This window comes from Dromaius novaehollandiae, chromosome 5, assembly GCF_036370855.1.
Source record: "Dromaius novaehollandiae isolate bDroNov1 chromosome 5, bDroNov1.hap1, whole genome shotgun sequence".
Taxonomy (NCBI): Eukaryota; Metazoa; Chordata; class Aves; order Casuariiformes; family Dromaiidae; genus Dromaius; species Dromaius novaehollandiae.
Window position 1 is genome coordinate 29,309,107 of NC_088102.1, and position 20,636 is coordinate 29,329,742.

General features: G+C 35.2%; 1 protein-coding gene across 9 annotated transcripts in view; it reads left to right on the plus strand.

Annotated features, from left to right (window-relative positions):
* The window catches only part of RALGAPA1 (Ral GTPase activating protein catalytic subunit alpha 1), a 134,356-nt gene that overhangs the window by 94,242 nt on the left and 19,478 nt on the right, over positions 1-20,636 (plus strand). For all 9 annotated transcript variants that reach the window (XM_064512351.1, XM_064512350.1, XM_064512352.1 and 6 more), the window contains 2 exons: positions 5,129-5,287; positions 7,493-7,620. In XM_064512351.1, the coding sequence (XP_064368421.1) occupies positions 5,129-5,287; positions 7,493-7,620 (287 nt within the window). The remainder of the gene's footprint in view (positions 1-5,128; positions 5,288-7,492; positions 7,621-20,636) is intronic.

Sequence of the window (20,636 nt, forward strand, 5' to 3'; positions counted from 1 at the left end):
GGGCTGCCTACATGTAATGGGCAAAACTAGCTGTAATAAGCCGTTACTTTACAAATGTTTCTGCTTGTGCTTCTGTTCTTCTTATAATGAACACTTTCATTTTTGAAGAAGAAACAGAGTTGAGGGCTAGCTGTTGTATCATAAGAAAATATAATAGCCTTTTTTCTCCCTCCTTTAGGTAAGTGGGTATTAGAAATTACAGTAATTTTGGCAAGAGTTCAAGGGTTAATGCAACAGATAAATAAAAGGAATTTTCTGTAAATTGAGCCCTGCATTATTTCACTTGTCTTGCCTTTCCAAACCTAACTCATTTAATTTTAAAAAGTAAATACTTAAATTCTTCCTGACAGTGTGCTTTGCTTTTACTATCGTTTATTACTTCAATTATACTTGGTATCACTTAGAACAATCTGCCATTTGGAAATTTCAGTATAGCCTGCAGCTTAGTATTAAGTCTGGCTGCTATTGTAACATGTACAGCATATGACACTAATGTATCAAAATTAGATTTGATCATCCCTCCTGGTTATATTTATTTCACGTTTCTTTTGTATTCAGTTAACATAAACGTATTAGGAAAGCTGACACATGATGATGGCTATAGAGTAAGAATATTTTAAAGTATTTTGAGTTAAATTTGAAATTTCAGGTAACCTGAATGTTGGTCATTTTTATATATTTATTTTAATGGAGTAGAGTTTCAAAGCAAGCTTAAAAAATCAGTTTGTCTCTGACATCTCCTCAGGGCTGTCTTCCCGTCAGCTCAGCTTTAAAATGGCTAAAACAGAACTCTTAATCTCTTTCTCATTGCCACCTCTCTGGATCACCATGGATAACATGACCATTGTGCCTGTCACTTGTGCCCATAGCCAGAAATCATCCTTAATTTGGTCCACTTTCTAGATTCTTATGTTCAGTCTGTTTACTCAGTCCTTTCTATGCAACATTTCTTGCAATGTAGCCTTTTCTTCTCCATATGCACAAATGAAATTTATCTATATCCTAAACTGTTGTCTTCATTGATAAAGCTCCTTTTCTCTGGCCTTGACAGTACTTTCTTATTCCACTTCTGTCCTTTCAGAATGCTGCTGGGAAAGTCATTTTCCTAATCTTTCATGCCTTTTTACAGGTTTTTTTTGCATTTGTCCATCTCCATTTTGTCTCTTGCTTTATACTTAGATTATTAAATCTCTAGAGCAGTTTGATCTGCATTTATATGGTATTTAGCATATCAGAATATTGGTATGTAACTGCAGTTCTAGGCATTTCGGCTATGGTATATTACCAGTTACTTGAAGTATTAACATTATTTTAATGATTTTTGTTATTTAGATTATTTCTTTAAATCCCTAACAAGGATTTGCACTCTATTTTGCTTATTGTCATTTATGCACATAGGAAGCTGTAAATTTTAGAGTTTATTATTTTAGGAAGATGAGATCAGGAACTGAGTTCGAGGGTAGAATAGTTTACACAACTAGTGGTTAGTTTTGTATAACTGTTCATACAGATTTCAGTCTTGGTACCTGTATATCCTGTATGCGCCAAATCTGATTCTATTAAATAACATTGGGATGACACCTTCTTCTGGCATACTATGTTGCTCACTGTAGTTAGGATTCAATGGACAGAGGTGGCTATAGCTCAGTATCTTTGTACCCTTTGTATCCAGGAGAATTCTGGGATGCCTCCGATCCAATACAAAAACATAAAGAATCCAGATTAAAGCTGGAAGAGGTCAGGCTCTGGCCCTTCTCTGATGTAATAATTCCAATGAATGATGGATTCTTCTAATGTTTGCTGTGCTTGCAGGAGAGCTTTGTTGTGGAACACTGCTCAATTTCAAGGTCTTTCAATAGGGAACTGAAAAATGAAGACAAAAACTGAAATTCTTCTATCTAAAAAGTTCATGCAAAAACTAGCAGTCCTTGGAAAACTTTTCAAGACAATTTCCAGGTATTGGATCTCTTCCATGAGTCAAGGGTGTTGATGAGTGACGTTGCTACCATTCAAGCTTTCTCATCAGCTTTGCTTGCTGACCGTGGTGAGGACTTCTGAAAGAGGCAATAAGGAGCACTGTGTTAGGATTAGAGCTCATTCTGGACTACTCTTGAAAAAAGAACAGAATGACTTACTCAACTCTTAATTCTTCTCCAAACATAAAGATAAAATCAACAATACCCAACCTTGTATACCAGCCTATTCTTTCGTTATTTTTCTGCCTCCTATAATGAAAGCAAAGCATTGACCACAGTTTTGATCTTGAGTACCCTACATCTGTTTATAGACCAGGGTACACAGTGTATATCATCATCCACCTACTTGCACTGTCTGATTTTGACTCTCAGTGCATTGTGTGTCACAGAGATGCCTTTCTATACTTTCTTCAACTTGAGTCTATGTCAAATCATTCTTGGTAGTGATCATGAGACAAAACACACCTGGCAGGGCTTGAAACTCAGTGGAATAATCTGATTCATTTTCGTTTTCTGCTGAAGAAGTTAGGTGCTTTCACCCTGGAATGTATCCTCACACCTCTACGGTGGCATAAAGCAAACTTTCAGAATGGAGGGAAAAATCCCTAATGACTTCAGTTCACTTGGCATCCAGAAATATGTGCCCCTTGTCAGTAGTCCTCCCTGTGAAATAATTACACATACACTGTTATCACACTCCAAAATCAGTTTCAGTCTGATTTGACAGCATACATCAGTAACGATGCTCAGTCTTGGTATCCATCCCAAAAGTGCATCAAGAATTGATGTTCTGGCTTGTTGGGTTGGGTAGAAGTGTTCAGTACTGTTGTGTAATGGCCAGTTCTGCATCTACAGGTTTCAGTAACTGGTGTTTGGACCTATACATAGGGGCAACCTTTGACAAATGAAATTCAGAGGTGATGATGCCCTGAAGAAGCTGTGCTATCTAAACTCTTTAAAAGTTTTGGATTTTAAAGCCATTTATTTGGCATGTAGACTGTCACTTCCCCGTGTTTCAAATCTACCAGTGTGTAAGTTTGTTATCTGTGAGTCCAAAGATGATAAGCAAAGAAGAGAGAATTCTTCTAGTAAATAGTCCGATGTTGATGATGAATTAGGAATGGTATAATGCAATGATGGATGTGTCAGTCCTAGTTCTGCTTTGTGGCTGTCAGTTCAGTAAAGGTATGCCAGATAGCCATCTGTCAACCTAGGATCATGCAGTTTTTTCATGCTTCACAAGATTTCATTTCGAAACAGACTTACCTCTTGCTTTCTCCTTTGTTAGGTGGTCTCATTCTCCCTAAGCCTTTAGGTTGCTTCTGAGTATGGGCCCGTCAGTCCCTCATGCCCTTCTGTCATTATCATATTTCTACAGATAGTTTGACTGTCGCTTCAGCTAGGAAGACAGAAGAGGTTCAGACCCTCAGAACAATTCCAACATTAGCTGCCTTCAACAATGCTAATCATTCCTAAGTGTCATCCAAAGTTTCTGCAGCTGGTGTTTGTGATTTTTCACATCAGCTGTTCAGGTTGCTGCTTGGTTTTGTTCTAATGTAGACAAATAAAATTCAACATGCTGAGTGTTGTTGCTTTGGGTTCACAGGTAGCGTAGGAACATCCCTAACAATGTTGTTAAAAATGGTTCAGCCATCCACAAAAGAGGCAAGCAAAACTCACTTCAAAGGAACTGTGATCATTGTAGGTTAGATATATGTATGATCTGGTCTAGACAAAACAAGTGACTTGTTCAGCATCACACAGGATCTCGGTATTGATACTGTCTATCCTTGCCCAGTCCAACACTGAAGAAAATCCTTTCCTTGTAGGAATACAGCACTGATTTTCAGTCTGATACAATTCAAAGCCAGGAGAGGAGAGCAGAGATTTTTTTTTCCAAAGGCTGCTGCTGACAGCCAGTGTAAGCCTTTAGTTAAGACCAAAATAGCATTCCAGGAGGTCTTATAATATAAACAAGTGAATACTTGCAAGTAAATTTCTCTAGTAATTGTGTATATGTTTTACTTTTATTCAAAGTGCAGTTATATTCTGAAAATGAATACCTGGAATTGTTGCTTCTTTTTATAAAAAATATTTTTGTACACGCTCAGATTAGTATCTACATGTTGCTTGTTAACAGCAGTTCCTAGTGCTGTCTTTTGAATCATATCAAGACAATTGTTTGACAAATTCCAGTTAGCTAAAGCTGTGCAAACAAACTGAAAACCATAGGTGAAGAAAATTTCAGCTACAACAGATGATGCACAATAAGGAAAAAAATTGAGATTCTAGCTTGAATTTTCAGAAATGACCCATATTGGGAGGAAACTTCTTTTTTAATAGTTTGAATGTTTTTGATCAGTATACATAAAAGGTCTTTCCACAATGTTAACAGTTGTTTTTTTGGATGGTATTGTTTAGCAGAAGGAACATTTTGGACCCTCAGTGCAGAAATTTCAAAAGTGTTTGTAATATTCCTTAGTCTGGTTTTAGGATTAGAACTGAAGGTACCTCACTGATCTTGATGAACTAATTTGAGTGAGTTATGAAAAATTTTTCAAGAACCATTTTTTTTTGGGGGGGGGGTACTTTTATAAAGCCTTACAGATTTCATATAAAAATTAACATTTAATTAGTCTGAGGGCCACAGAAAATACACTTGCTATTCTTCTTTAAAAAGCTTTTTGTTTCTGGTAGCTAGTCTGGAATTTGGCTAGAATGATGTGATTAAAGATTGTTCATAAACGTATCTTTTAAACGGATGTTCATCCATGTACTTTTAAAATCCTATAGAAAAGTCTGAATTTAGTAACTCACTGCCTGTCAAAAATGATGGCAGACTTGAAAGCATTTTAGTAAATCAGATTGATTTACTGAGTATTCTGAGATTTCAACAAAATTTTAGCTTTCAGTATTCTGTATTGTCATGTCTGCTCATTTAAATACTTATTGAAATCAATATATAAAAAGTTACAGTGCAAACTAAAACTGTAAACTAATGCTGTGACTGAAAACTTGAGAACTACAGTGTAATTTATCTATTCCTTTTTAGTATATTTGTCCTTTTGGAACATGAATCTTAAGCATAGCTGCAGGATTGTGGATATATTTAAACTATTTAAACTGATGGGGTTTTATCCCTGCTTTTCCAGCTAAGACATTTAGGAAATGATGAAGTACACATTGTCTGGTCTGAGCATACTCGAGATTATAGAAGAGGAATAATTCCAACAGAATTTGGTGATGTTCTTATAGTTATCTATCCCATGAAAAACCACATGTTCAGTATCCAGATCATGAAAAAGCCTGAGGTAAGGCGGGGGTGTGAGGGTTTGTGGGTGTGTTTCCTTTATATGTTTAGGATGAACTGAGTTTCGTTTTGATTGTGGGTTTTGGAGATAATAGATTGACCCAGTGAGGTAATCGGTCTTTTACATTGACAATTCCAATGGTTGGTAGGAAGAACTCAGTGGGTGCAGTGCACAGGTAAAAGAAAGAACTTGAAATTGCAGAGCCCCGATCCTATCAAGCATATCTGCCAACATTATAAACTATAAACAAAGCTGGAATACTTTACATAATCAAAAACACTAAACTAAACTTTGCAATTTTTTTTTTTTTTCAAATTTGATACATGACTCTGGGAGCTGAATCACATCCTGCTCCAGCTTTCTGTATCTGTGTCATATTCCCCTTTCTTCTTCTCTCAAAGCCAGTTTTCATCTTCTCCTTGACTCCCCACAAGAGTTTGGACACTAATTCAGCAAAGCAGAGATGATTCAGCTCTTAGACATATGAACACACGTTCTTTCTAATGACTGCGCAAATGTCTCTGCTGGCTCTGCTCTTAAAACACTAGGGTACTGAGCACTGACTGAGTAAAAGTAGCTGTGAGTATCTATACTGAGTAATTTCTGTGTAGGATGTCACTTGCCATGAATTTCTATATTTTAAATGTTTCATTGTTCTTGCTAGGAGCACTAAGATTAATAAATTAGGTATAACATAAATAGGAATCCCTCCATATGATGATTGCCTCTCCCTGATGATAGATATGGAATGATACCCAGTACAAGGTCTTGTTGTTACTGGGTTACTTGTATTTTTAATTAATAGCTATATTCTTTTTCTTACTAGTTTAAGTATGAAGAATCGCACTATTGGGAGGGGGGTTAAGAGAGAAAAAGAAAACTACTGACAGAAGAGAATGTTGTTATTCCAACATGAGGTCCTCATCTGTGAAAAATGAGTGCCTTCCATCAGATTTCAGTATTTTCAAAACTGCGTTAAATGACTGATGGCAAAAATAATACAGAGATCTAAAAATCTTTCACAGTGTGAGTATCATCTTAGCAGGGAGAGTATTTAGTGCGTTCTGCTCCCATTCCTGACTGTAAACACAACCTTTGCTATTCTTTAGAAGCTTTATGCTAGCAGCTTCAGAACCTTTTTCGCACACATAGAAAAGGAAGATACTTAATAGGATTTTCATTTTTTTTTAAGTGCAAAGTGATGATTAATCAGGAAAAAATGTAAGGCCAAAACATAAGAACCAACTGTTCAATGGACCTTTTGGGTGTTATTTATATGTAGCATCAAAGTTTTCTATTGATCTCAGTTTAACTTTTGAACAAGTAAAGCTTTACACATAAAGTCTGAATTTGCAGATATATCTGGTGATTAGCTGTCTGTCAGTGCATAGATGTGCACAATGTGCACATTTTTGAGGCTTTCACATCTACAATTGGAATTTTATTTTGATTTTAAAATTTTAAGGAAAAAGCATTTAAATGTTCCTTGGTTGTGTAGTTAGCTCTCAAAATTAGTTTAATTATATTGTGCATGCATGTACACATACAAGCATACCTCCCATCTTCTTTTTCTCTTGATATAAAATCAAATTATGTTCCTATTGAAATTAGTTTCAGAACTCACTCCAAAGAAGCTGAAATTTCAGCACAGATTTCTTCTGTTAAGGTCTTACAATCCATTTTTATATATACCACAGCAAGTAAGAACAGATTGAAGGGGAAAAAAGAGTGGAGGGTGAGGGTCTACCATAATTGTGTGACTGTTACACATTTGATTTGGTCCTTGCAGACATGTTATATCTAAACCCATGAGAAGTATTATTTTAAAATTGGAGTAATTATTCCCTTGCTTACTACCACCTACAGTATTGTCATCTAACCTTTGAACCTCATAAACATCATATGCATGACTTGTCTTAGGATTTTGACAGAAAATTTTAAAAATAAGCTTTGATGAGACATAGCATTCAAATGGTTGCTTAATTTTCTTCAAATAGCGTGTTATCTGTTACCAAGGATATCAGGCAGTTATATGGTTGTATATTTCCACAAGAGAAAAGGTCTGTCATGGAGCACAATAACTGTTCTGATTATCTAGCGATGAAAAGAAAAAATGATATATTTGAGTGCTCTATTGTTAATGTTGATTGCTAATTGTTATAGCTAAGATCTTGCTTTATGTTGAACTTCTTAACTTTTTTTCAGGTTCCATTTTTTGGTCCACTCTTTGATGGCGCTATTGTGAATGGAAAAATTCTTCCTATTATGGTTCGTGCAACAGCTATAAATGCAAGCCGTGCATTGAAATCATTAATCCCATTATACCAAAACTTGTATCCTTTCAGTTACACAGTTTCTAGGGTATATACATTCCCTTGCAGTTCTGCAGATGGTACGATCTTCATGTCATCTGTCAGCCTATATTTTGGTCAGATTTATTTAGGGAAAATATTTTTGACTTCTTAGGGTGGTGTTTTCTTTAAGAAACTTTAACAGATAGGAAAGTATTCAGAGGAAGACCATATCATTTTATTAAGTGGAGAATAGATTTAGTGCTAAAAATGGCCTGTTTCTAGTATTTTATAACTTATAATAAATTCTCATCACTTCTCCGTAAAACAAAATTATTTTAATAACTATTTTGTGGATAGATTTTTTTCCAAAATAGCAATGTCATGGTATTACTAATCATTCTTTTCTTAAGAGTAGTAAGTATTTCTGCAGTACTAACATGACTTAATTTTGTTCTTCAGTTCCATGAAGGATGCCATTTTGGTTCAAAACGAGAAATTTTGTTATGCAGCTCAGAGTACGGTGGTGTTGTCAAAGTGATGTCAGTGTCTTTGTAAGGATGTCAGAAAAGGCTATCTCATTTTTTTTCAGTTGGAACTGATTGTAATGTTTTGAAAGGGATGCTCTCAGGAAAATAGATTTACAAACCAGAAAATAAAAAACATAAGGTAAGTCACTCTACTTATACCTCCCCTTTCTTAAGATTGAGTTCTGTTGCAAACCTTCTAGTTAAATGAACAAGAAATGCTATTTTTTGATTTCAGAAATTGAAAGGTAAGTTTAAATTTTTATCCAAAAGAAAAGTCTGTGCTTAATTTTCAGCCAGACTGTAGATATTTGTATTTTTCTTGTAATGAACTATTCCTAAAATACCGTATTTTTTCCTCAGATTGACTGTTAATACTTGTAGAGTTTTGTTTTTGTTTTCACATTAAATATGATGAAGTGGAGTTAAAGATGAATGATGGATGGTGTTTGATGTGATCACATTAGATGACGTTTGTACCATTTCTGTAGATGACAGATGTTGATTCATTGTATTTGTGTGTTTGGAAAGGTCCAATCTTTTTGTTATTACTCAAGCGGCTTAATCAAGGAATTTAAAATGTGTTGTCATCATTATACCATGAAAAGTGATAGCTTATAGCATTATATTGATCTACAGTGCTGAGCAATGGAAAAACAATTTACTTTGAAATAACAAACTTTCAGTACTAAAAAAAAATTCTGTATGTTTCAGCTTCTTTGCAGAATATGGAAGTTGTAATAAATTCCTCAGACATAGCTTGCCAGCTCAGTGTCTAAGACATTGGCAAGTTCTTGAGAACTGTACTTTGCATGCTCTCTTTTAATACAATTCTAATTCTCCAAACTGTATTTTTATATGCATCAAATTGCTGCATGTCATTTGTGACATAATGTCACCTCCTTTAAAATGTTGGTATTCGTCACTTAATATGATTAGCATGATAACAGTGAAAAGCATTGCTTATATTTAATACTAAATACCATTGGTTGGTGATTCTTATGTCATGACTTGTTAAGCTTATGAAGTACCAGTTGACTGGGCACCGGTTTTAAGGGGTGGCTTTAAGTAGTCAGTGGAATTCTTTTTCCACCTGGCTTGAAATACCTTATATTTAGTGCTTTGTATAATACTTTAAAAATTAAAATTTTATGTACTGTAAGTGCAAACATTTGTGTTAATTAATCCCACACCTGTGAGGGGCATGAGCAGTTTTTTAAAAACTATTTGCTTGGAGTGAGATTAGAAAAAACCCTACAACCTGCCCCTGGCCTGAATTAGGCTATGGAGGAGTCAGTTGTTTCAGCAAAGAACAGCAAAACATGTCAAATGCTACCCTTCAAAGTTTGGCCCAGCTTTCGGTGTTCTTAAAAACACCCTGATTAAAAACATCTTGTACGTGCTTTTGGTGTTCAACCCATGGCGATATTTGAGGACAAGGAGGAATCTCCCCCAGATAAGAATGGCAAGGGCTGGTGGGAGTTTCCTATAACATGGACCACGATCTGTTTACTAGGAATATTTGAAACTGTAACATAATTAGGTTCCCGCAATAGCAGGGAATTGAAGACACTGGAGATTGTTTGTAGGGTCTCTAGCTCTTTTCCTCTGGCACATTTTAGCTATGACTGTAGTCTTCCACTACTAGCTTTTAAGTTTGTTGTGGGCCGATGCGGGGGGAAGTGGGAAACATTTTATGGTCTGTGGTAAAATAGCTTTTTTGGAGACCCCTCCAGACTTAATAACTCTTGTGGAACACAGGACTCATTGATCAAGATAGTCTTTCCTAGCCTATGTACTTGGAACAATGAAAAAGAGGACTCAGAATGGTGAAAACAATATAATACTTTTTCAGGAAGGGAAAAAGAAAAAATAGAACAGCTATTTTTCAGAAGGTAGACCAAAAGCAAAGACCCAGCTGGAAGATGGGAGCTGATAATAAAGGCCTCCCATTTGTCCAGGAGCATAATGGTCTCCGTGAAGAAGAATTCTGAACAGATCTCATTTAAAGTAATTTTTATTTATTTATTTATGAATATCTAATATATTAGAGCAGTGCTGGTTTATTAGGAACTTTGAACATGGTACAGCAGAAACTCAGTTTAATGTGAATCTTGAGTGGACAAAAGTAGTCGAGACTTCTGTCAGATAGGTTAAGATCAAATTCAAGCCTTATGCTCTTTTATTAATGTAGTAGACCAACAGAAATAGTTGATTTCGAAGTGAATATCAGCATATGGAAGTCTCTCTGCCTGCATGTTTGTGGTTCATTTCACTGGGCTACATAATACTTGGTGGGCATTTTTTGACTCAAGATTGAGCTGATGATACGTAGGTCTGTGCTTATCTGTCTTTGAGGAATATTTACAGTGTCACGTTGCAGATCTTCATGGTGAGAATGGATCGTGATAAACTCTAGATTAAACTGAGACTTTGCTAATTTGTTTGCATACAGAATGTGAAGTAAGTAGCACTGACGTTGGTCCTCCTACTTCCAAGGAGGGTTTATCTGTCTTCTGAGTTAGCGCATTTTCAAGTGCAGGCCTGACTGAAAAAATCAGCTGTCATTTGTAATCAGCAGGGATATTCAGTTCTCTTCATGTAACCTGATTGCAACTTTTTCCTTATTGCACTAGTCCGTTGATCATGATGTGACAGTGGGTAGTACATGTGAATAGTATAATAATGGTTGCGTGGATACAGGAAATTCTACTCATCTCCCTTTTATAGTTTGCTCTGGCTTTAAGAATATATTGTAAGGTCTGAAGTGTCTTTCTGAGATTCAAATATTCTGTCATTCACCTTCCTCTTTCTAACATTGTTTTGACACTTTGGATAGCAAACTCTGATAGCAAAACACTTGGAAATTATTATTTTATTAAGAATTTTAAAAGATTTCATCTGCTCTGTTTTATCATTCTTTGCTCAGAGTGCTTGAAGAATAGGATTCAGTATTGTAGTATTTTAACATAAAAATTTACTTTTAAAAACTTTTTTAAAAGTTTATCAGCAAATATCAGTGAAGCATGGTAGGTATTCTGCTTTGACTTAATGCTTGATATTTTCAGAGAGCAAATTGCCATTTTGGTTGGGGTTTCTACACCAGTGTGTGGAATTTGCTTTAGTTTCCCCTTCCAGGATTCTGCAGTCCCTCGCTGTCTTTTGGTGGCCTTGCTCTCTTGTAACAGTACCCCCTCACCAGTAGGGCCCACATGTGCGCGCAGTAGCACATGACACACGAAGCACTTGTATTGTCTTCCTAACAAGGCAGCAGTACCCCCTTTGCTACCTCACAGGTAAGGTGTTCCTTCCTCTCCTTGTTTGTGTAGCATTTGTCATTGTCTGAAAAAGTACATGGAGAAGACACTGGAGCTGTGTCTGTGCAAGGGAAGCAACACTCGCAAGTGCAGGTGTAATAACGGTACTGGGTACTTAAGAACAATTGTTTTCACTATGATGTAGAGTAAGGAGGCCAATATTTGGGGGATTCATAAATATTCATTATTTACTAAATTATATGGAAATTCCTGATGCAAATAGTTTTATTAATAGCCTACATATGAGAGCAAGCACTTTATCGCGTTGTGAATTCAGGATGTACTGTGTGTAGGAAACTGATCAATAGTAAATAGCTTGAATAATAGAAAGAGGGGGTTTTATATAAAAGCACACTTAAACTTCCTGAACAAACAACAGCTGTTAGTCAGATGCCAGCAGGTATACCAAGGTAATGTTGTTTACGCAGTGTGGTAGGCACTTCCAATGATCCAACTTGTTAAAATCATTTAAATCACACAGCAAAATGGGAAAAATACTAGAAACCTTGTGAGAGTGAAATTTCAAATGTGAAACAACTATTGTGTTACTTTTTACACACTGCACATAAATTTTGGAGTATTAATCGTTACTCCAGTCAAACTATCTGCACTTTAGATAATGCAGTTCAGAAACTGCAGTGCTTTCTGTCATATATTCTACTCTGTAAAAAATGCAACCCAGTATACAGCTGCATCCACAGTAAGAAATCCCAATTAGCTTTTAAATCTGAAAATTTTGAAATTTTAGGACATCTTGAATATAGATGACTTTTATCCATAACTAATATAGCATAACTTTCACTTCTTTATAATGCAAATTCTTTGACCAACTAACAAGAGTTCTTCAGACAGTTGGATTTGAATTTTTCTATTGCCATATAAAACAGATGAGTTTGAATAGCAAAAAAGTAATGCTGTTTTAATTATTCAATCTACAAATTATTACAGAATAAATCTTAATTGATCTGATTGATTTAATAAAGCCGTCTTCACTGTTAAAGCTAGAAAATCTGCACCAACTGTTTGGTGCAAATTTGAAATACTTATATTGCAGAAGTATATGAGAAAAGAAATAATCAGCAAAGAAATGGAATACATTATACAAAAAGCTTACCATAAAATGTCTCATTCATCTGTGTATTTCAATTAATATTGAATAACGGAAGGAAAAATGGGTCTTCCACCATAAAAAGTAGAGGAGAAAACCCACAAAAAGCAGTATTTGAAGATGTTAAATGCTGTATTTCATTATTGATGAGTATTTGTTTTGAAGTGCATGATCTTGCTCTTGCAGTAATTTGCTAGAACAGAATGACAATCAAGAAAAACATGAAGTGCTTAAAATTTAAAATAAAATGGAAAAGAGGATCAGCAGGTCAAACTTTTAAGGCTGTTTTGTAAATACTTAGGGAAATGCCATCTCTTGTTTTGTCTTTTGATTAGTAAACAACTCCCTCTATTTTTTTTTTTTTTGACATTGTATTCCTGAACAGTTGGTAATTGATATATTGTAACTAACCTTTTTAGGCAGTTGTCTTCCAGAGAGAGGGAAAACACTGACCCCATATGGCTTCTCCAAAGGCAATCACGTTTATGAATAAAGTAATGTGTCTGAGGGGTTTGTTAAAGTTTGTCCTATATTAAAAACTACTAGCACAGAAGAAGGTTTCTTGCTTGATTTGGTACGCTTATACTCAACTGCTCCAGCGGAGGGTTTTGTTGGAAACAGTAGCTTCTCTATTTGTTGTGCCTGCTTGACCAACATCTGCCTCAAGATAGAATTTCAAGCACTGGAAAGATTAGCTTTAAAATGATGCCAAAAAAGTGGCTCATTATTAATGATGTATTGTGAGCAAAGAGTACACTTCAGATTCCCTGGCTACATTTGTCTCATTTAATTACCAATATTTGTTCGATTTACATTTTCAAAATGGAACTTGTGAAGATTTTGGAGATTTCTGTTATTTAACCTCGGACAGCTCACTGAACCCATGGGTTGATTTGCCCTCCTATGTTTATAAGGATGGTTTCTTTGCCTTTGAGGCACAGCTGTCAATCCCATGGTAGCACAAGAAACTCCTCAATACAGAAAAGGCTGAGTGCATGTCTCAAGTTGCTGAAAATGTACTCTTTGAATATTTTTAGAATAATAAAATATTCAGGAAAACCAGTATTATACATATTAAAAGAACTTTGTTTATAAAGTTGCAATATCTTAAAGAGTCTTTAACCTACAGGACTGTATTTGGATTTGATTGCATTCTTACTATGGATCTCTTTGTAATATTTGGATCATTAATACAGAAATTTATAAGTTGAAGCTGGAATGCATAGATTTTGGCAATGCCGGTTTCCCTTCCTCTAAATCAAATGTTTTCTGTCTTACAGATGCATAATCATCTGTAAGAAAAAAACAGTGATGATACTGCATATCGTATAGAAAAAGTATAAGGACGCTTAAGGAGTATTCTGTCTCTCACCTTGACTCAACTATGTAGCATAGATTCTCTTTTCATGGTACCACTAATAAATTTGGTATCCTTGAAAGGAAATAATGCATTATAATTGCTCTTCTTCTGTGTTTTGTTTTATGATTTTCTTTGAACTGCCACATGCCAAGATTCCCACCAAGCTTCACCATATTTCTGACAATACATTTTTGGTATGGGGCATTAATAAGATTTTAAAATACCTGTTGCTGATTATTCTATCATCGCAGGTGAGAAATAGACAGTATAGCTAAATGCTTGGTACACTTTGTAGATATTTCTGTATTTGCATTAAAACAAATAAGTGAAAACTTCATAATTTTGGTGAATATTTATCCGATCCACAAATCATACCATTGTAGCCTTGTCTGATATGAGTTCAGGTGAGAGGTACAGATGAGTTCATCCTATGACCCCTACTGTTTCTTCCAGAAGAAAATAGAGTATTTCTAAAATCCATTTCACAGTTTAATAATGGAAGTTGTTTTCCAAATTTGAGGAACAACCATAATGTAGAGAATACTATGTTCAGTCTTTCCTGTATGTTGATACGCAGTTTTGCAGTCCTTCCCAAATCCAAACTATACTGACAACTCTCCTCATCCTCTAGTAACTCAGAATGTGATTACTTAAATGCCTATGTATAAAACTTGAAAAACTTTCAAAATTTCGAAGGCATTTGCAAATACCAGACTGTTTTAGACCATTCAGGTATCCTAGTTTAAAGGAATCATGCGTAACAGTTTCTCTTCATGTTTTAGAAGGCCTAAGTATAAGAACAAAGTTATGTAGCACTATATAGAGTCATATATGTGTGCGTGTGTGTATATGACTATATATAGATATATAAAGACACTAATAGCATTTCAGATCATCTTTATAGAATTTTCTCCCTGAACGAGTACATCTAATTAATGTACTTTTCACTGATGTCACAAGTATATTTGGACAGTAAGGAACTGTTGTAAGAAAAATTCCAGAGAAATACCAGGAAGATATGGTTTCTTGTAAACCATGGATAGCTAAAGTACTCAGAATGGCAAACCACTAATGAAAAAAGGAAAATAAAAAGTATTTAAATAATTGCTGTATTTAGGAATGTTCCTATTGAAGGTCAGTATTTTGCAATGTTATGCTAAAAATTGGTACAATTTGAACACAGATTGTAAAACATCTGTGTAAGTAATGGCAGTGCAATATAATAAAACCATGTAAAATTAACTTTTTTATGGATAACAGCATCACTCTTAAGTTTGCCCAATTAAAAAAAAAGGCCGAATGAAACCAGCTAAGATTCCAAAGCATAAATTGTGCTATTTATACTTGTTAAGTATAGTTTGAATCCTATCTTGAGGACATCTTACCTAACTATATATCTAATGTTGCTCAGTAAATGAGGAGAGTATTGATTGGCATGTGCTGCTTAAATCGATCAACTTGACAGCCAGAATTACAGTAATCTGTCAGTATTAATGACTGTCTTTCAAGCTTTGATACCTCTCCTTTACTTGTCTCATCTTGCCTCACTTCTGTTTGAAGTGCATTTTCTTGCAGCCTCTGGCTTTGTCAGGGTAGGTACTTTTGTAGTGTTTTTTTTTTCCCTTGAGTCCAATTTATTGGCTTGATCATGCAATTAGAGTTAAAATGCAACACTGGGAAGCAAGAGTAGGCAGTGTTCTGAGTAACAATTGGACCTCAGGGGTAGTGCAAGCCTGTTCTCAGCCATTATTTATTAGTTACCTGTTGAAAGAATAGGATTGTTTTGCAATGAATAATTCCAAAGCATCACTTTAAATGCCTTTGATTTTAGCCACTAGAGACAACTGATTGAACCAGCATTTGTGATAGGTTTTTAAACTCTCGTCTTAGTATTTGTCACACAGACACTTCAAATAACTGCTTGAGCAATACTTGCAGATGTGTTGTACCAAGCTACTATATTTACTGCATTTTCATGTTAGGGCCATACACATTATTTCAGTCAGTGTTCTTCGTTGCTGCTTTTTTTCTTCTGAAGAATACATTTTTTTTAATACTAAAAGTAAATTGAAATGCAAAACTTGGAAGCACTGCTTCTATAGTTGTAATGTATTATAATTTCATGTATATCTTCATGAATGTAGTCTGTGAGGATTTTTTTGCAAAATGCACACAAATACTCGTTTAAAAGCAGTTCTGGTTTTGTACATGTATAGGTAAGCATATTTTCCTCCATAATTTCCCTACCTGTAATCCCACAGAACCTGCCTTCTCTGCCTCAGTAGCTCTTCTCTCTCTGCCTCTGACTTTTTATGGGCTGTCTGCAGATCTGAGCTAGCTGAGGATACTAGGAGTACTTATTAAAGAGGTATGGTGTAAGCACATGGGTTTAAGGGTAATAATGGTGCTGTCATCTGTCATCACAGGATGTCTGTAATCTGGTTCTGAATTAGTAGTACAGCTTTATTTATTAATTATTCCTTCCTAATGAAATGCATGAGACTCCCTTGAAAGTGGTGAAAGAGCAAAGTATCAAATGAGACAAATCTGATTGACTGTAGTAATACAATTTGCTATAATAATTGCACTTACAAAAAAATACTGAGTGCTCTGCTGACATTGTATCCAAGTTTGGGGGGCACTCAGATCTTTTCCTGTAGTTCAGAAAAATATAGTTTAGGTTCTTTTACATCTACATTCTTTCATTAATTCAATTTGTTCATCTGAAAGGGGGGCATTGGTTCAGCTGATTACCGTATAAAATATAGCTAGGCCTTTCAGTTTATTTATTAGCTTGTGTTGCGGGGATTCTGATTTAAAGTAAAAGGATATCAGTGGGCTCCCCGCAAAAGTAGTGAAGTGCTTTCTGAGGCTCCTAGAACTTCTGAATTTGATCACTTGAGAGGTGGGGGTTCATCTTTTTAAGGTAGGAAATTTATGTATGTTGGAAGTTAACAGAGCAGTCACTCTTTCATTATAAAATGTTTTTGAATGTCTACAGATCCCTCCTTTAAACAAAAATATACAGGGAGAAAATGGCTGAGAGTCATTAAACTAGAAGGACAAAGATAAACTAATTCAGTCTTATGCAGAGTGATCGCATTGTACCTAACACAAAATGACAGGGCTTTTTTTGTTTAATACCTACTTAACCTTGTTAATTAATTAAACATTTTCAATAACAAAAGCCTTTTGTTAAAATGTTAAGACTCTTGCCCCCTTCAGGTGTGAAAATTCATACAGATTTCTCTGACAGCTCCCAGAACTCTGTTAATAAGACCTGGGAAGACAAAGCAATTTTTCCTGTCTTTTCTAAGATTAAACTAAGAATCCTTTTTAAAACTGTTTAAGCCATGTTTTTGTTTCAAAAGAGAGCATTATTTGTTGATTTAATCCTTTTCTGGTCACAAATTCACCACAAATAACAGATAAGGGGCTTACAAACAACTCAAAAGTTTTGTATGTTAAAACACTAGAAGCTGTGTATATAAAAAGAACAAGTATAGACCTTTTTGTATGGCTTATTCTGTTATTTAAACCGGGGGGAAACATGGAGGATTATTTGTAACAAGCAAAATTGACAAACTAATTTTTAGGAGATAAAATGATGTTTTCAGAAGAGCTGAATAAGATATTGGCAAACTGTTTCCGGATCATTCTACATGTGGTAATCAAGACAGTTGGGGCATACTTTTCTCTGCCAGTGCAGGGATTAAAAGATGATATGTGCATCAAAAAATTGTGGATGAAATAGAAACAAGCCCATTGGTTGTCTGTGTTCTCCTGCAGGACTGTATTTCAGTTACTGAAAAAAGGGGTTATATGGAATACCTGTGAATATGTGAAAATATCTAACTGGAAATAAAATATTCTTCGTATAACACTATTCACTAATTAAGTAGGTCAAAATGATAACAAATAAAGGTGTATGAATATAGTTTATTCTTTATGTGCTGCAAATTCAATAGAAAAAAAATGAAGAAACTAACATAAAGCAAGGATTAAAAGTTAGTATTGCAGTAATTGGAATTACCATATGGTAGTCCGAGGAACATGAGTCCTAATCATAGCCTGGGCAATCAAATTAATCACAATATACTTCTTAGACATTGGAGAAAATAGTTTAATTGCTGATTAACCGCACCTGAATAGATCTGTGGGTCACCAGTATATCTATTTGCTTCTCGGTGCTTCTCCTCTCATACATATAAGAATGCAGGCTATTAGAAAATCTTTTAATTTCTGGTTGCCAAACCATAGTTACCATCCATCTGTTCTTGCCAATTGTGGAAAAAGGTCAATTTTCAGCAAAGCCATGCATTTCACAGAAGGTATGTGAAGTGAAATTTCACAGGGGACGTGATGGATCCTGATTCTTAGTGATAAACCTTTGGGGCCAGCAGGGTTGGCATATGGTTCAGCATGATATGAAGGCTTGGGTTCCCTGGCCTCACTTCTTTGGCGTGGAACTGATAAAACCTGGCTCTTAAGTATTGTTTCACTGGACACCAATCATGGGCAGCAGGAACTGCCCATTTAACTCTCTGTGGGAAGGAAGCCCAGACTGTGTTCACAATAGTACCATTGTAGTGTTGCAAACTGCTCTCAACAGCTTGACAGCACTAGCGAGGAGGGTGAAGGGGCTGCTTTACTAATTGCTGTTCAAAATAAAGAAAGAAGGAAATAACTGAGAATGAATATTTGTTTTCTTCCTTTAAATAAAAGATGCCTGTCATCTAATTTTAAAAATTGAAGACTTTACTGCCATCTGAAGAGACTTAGGAGCAGATTATCTCATAGCTGTACTGCAGCAACCCAGAGTAAAGAGAAAATGTTCAGCTTTAAAAGAAAAAAGAAAGGTCGTCACAAGATTTTTTAAAATACATGGGATTAATGTTGGGATTAATGACAGAATTTCCCTTGTGAGAAGTTTTCTTCATGACTGTGTAGTATGAAATTGCAGAAGGATTAGTGTCTGTATGGGTAGTCTTTGTACTGGACAATTTTTTGAATTAGTGTAATTTTAAACTGTGTTATTTTGCAGTTTGTAGTGATGTCTTCATGAAAGGCATTTTCATAGCTGTTTCTCTCCTCAATGAATACGTCTGTTTATGGAGGGAAAGGATTTAAGACATAAACTTACACTTTTGAGTGTATGAAAACAGTGGGCTTCTGCGCTCATGCTAATACCAGAGAGCAAAGAGTCAGCTTTGCTTCTTTGTTTTTGCATATATCAATCTTCATTATTTGAGTTTAAATCAATACAATGCCAAAGTGTCAGAGCAGAGATAAATCCCTCTCCCTAAGCCTGGCATTAGTAGTTCCCTTTAACCTATGGTAGCTACATCATTTGTGGGCTGGAGCGATGATTGCATTGGCTTAGCGTGTCTCACTGGTACATTTTTGCAACATCTTTAATAAACTTCAGTCCTCTGGCCTGTTGTATCTGTGCCTCTCCAGCAGCCTGCTGTCTTCTGCAGACACGCTACATCAAAGACTGTTTGTAAGCCATTCTGAAGGCCTAAAACAGTGCTAGTTGCAATTGGCTTCAAAATAAATAACAGAACAAATCTTACAGTCCATTGATTCCTATCTTGGAAACATTAGAAAGACAAATCCTCCCCAGAAGTTGGAGCAGAAATTCTGCCTGCATAAGGACTTCAGCACTGTTTCCTTCACTGTTTTGTTTTCAACTCTATAGCCTGTTACTAAAACATAGACAAGTGGGATATTTGTAAATACTGTCAGTAGTCTCTTAAGCACACGACCAGTAAATTGAATCAGTAATCTGTTATAGTCTTGAGGTATTGGTCTTTCTGATATTGTTAGCCATTTGATCTTAGTATCTTTTTTATTTCATGCTAAAATGCAATTCAGGGTTTGTAAAATGAGAAATACACATTAAATGGTAGCGAAACTGAGACTTCGTACTATATGTTTGTGTTAATATGCTCCTGCTATATTTCAAACAGATAATTCATTGAATGCCCATTCTTCCTCTTACTGCAGAGTAGATTATATTTAAGTCAAGATTAATGGATAGATTCTGATGGTAAAACCCAGTCTCTGAGCCTGTCATTCCCTAGAGGCATATAGTGCATTAGTTTAAGCCAATATGCTGCTTATCGTAGATACTATGACACTGTCTTAAATGACAGTTTACTGTACTTTGTTACTGCTTAGTCTGGTAATAAAATCACTATTTTGTGTTCTTGATAATTACAATATTAAATAGAAACTTAATTTGATTACTGCACATTTAGATACAGATAGTTCTTAAGTAATTGCCCACTGTAAAACTTCTGATACTCATTTTTTCTCTCATGAGGTGTGTTCTGTCATTGTGTAAGGTTAATACTTAGTTTAATTTCTCAGTACTGAAAGAACTACAGTGGGATTTTCAGTATGAAGAAATATCTTTTGTCCTTTAATTTTTCACTTGAACCTTGTTGTTTTTAAAATCCTTTCATAAGATGCTTTCATTTGCCAAAGTCCTTAAAATAAAATAACTTCTGAGTTCTACACTGTAGAAGTATTGCATAAATACTATAAATTCAGTAATTATTCCCTTAACTTTGAAATTGCTAGGGCTCTAAGCATCAGTTTGGGGGGGTTTTTTTGCATAAGGAGATGATCAGAATTAGAATTTATTTGACTTAGTGAGCATAAACTCATTATAATACTTTTATACAGTTATCTTAAAGGAGTTGGTTTTTATGTAGCTTAATTCTGGAGAATATTTATAC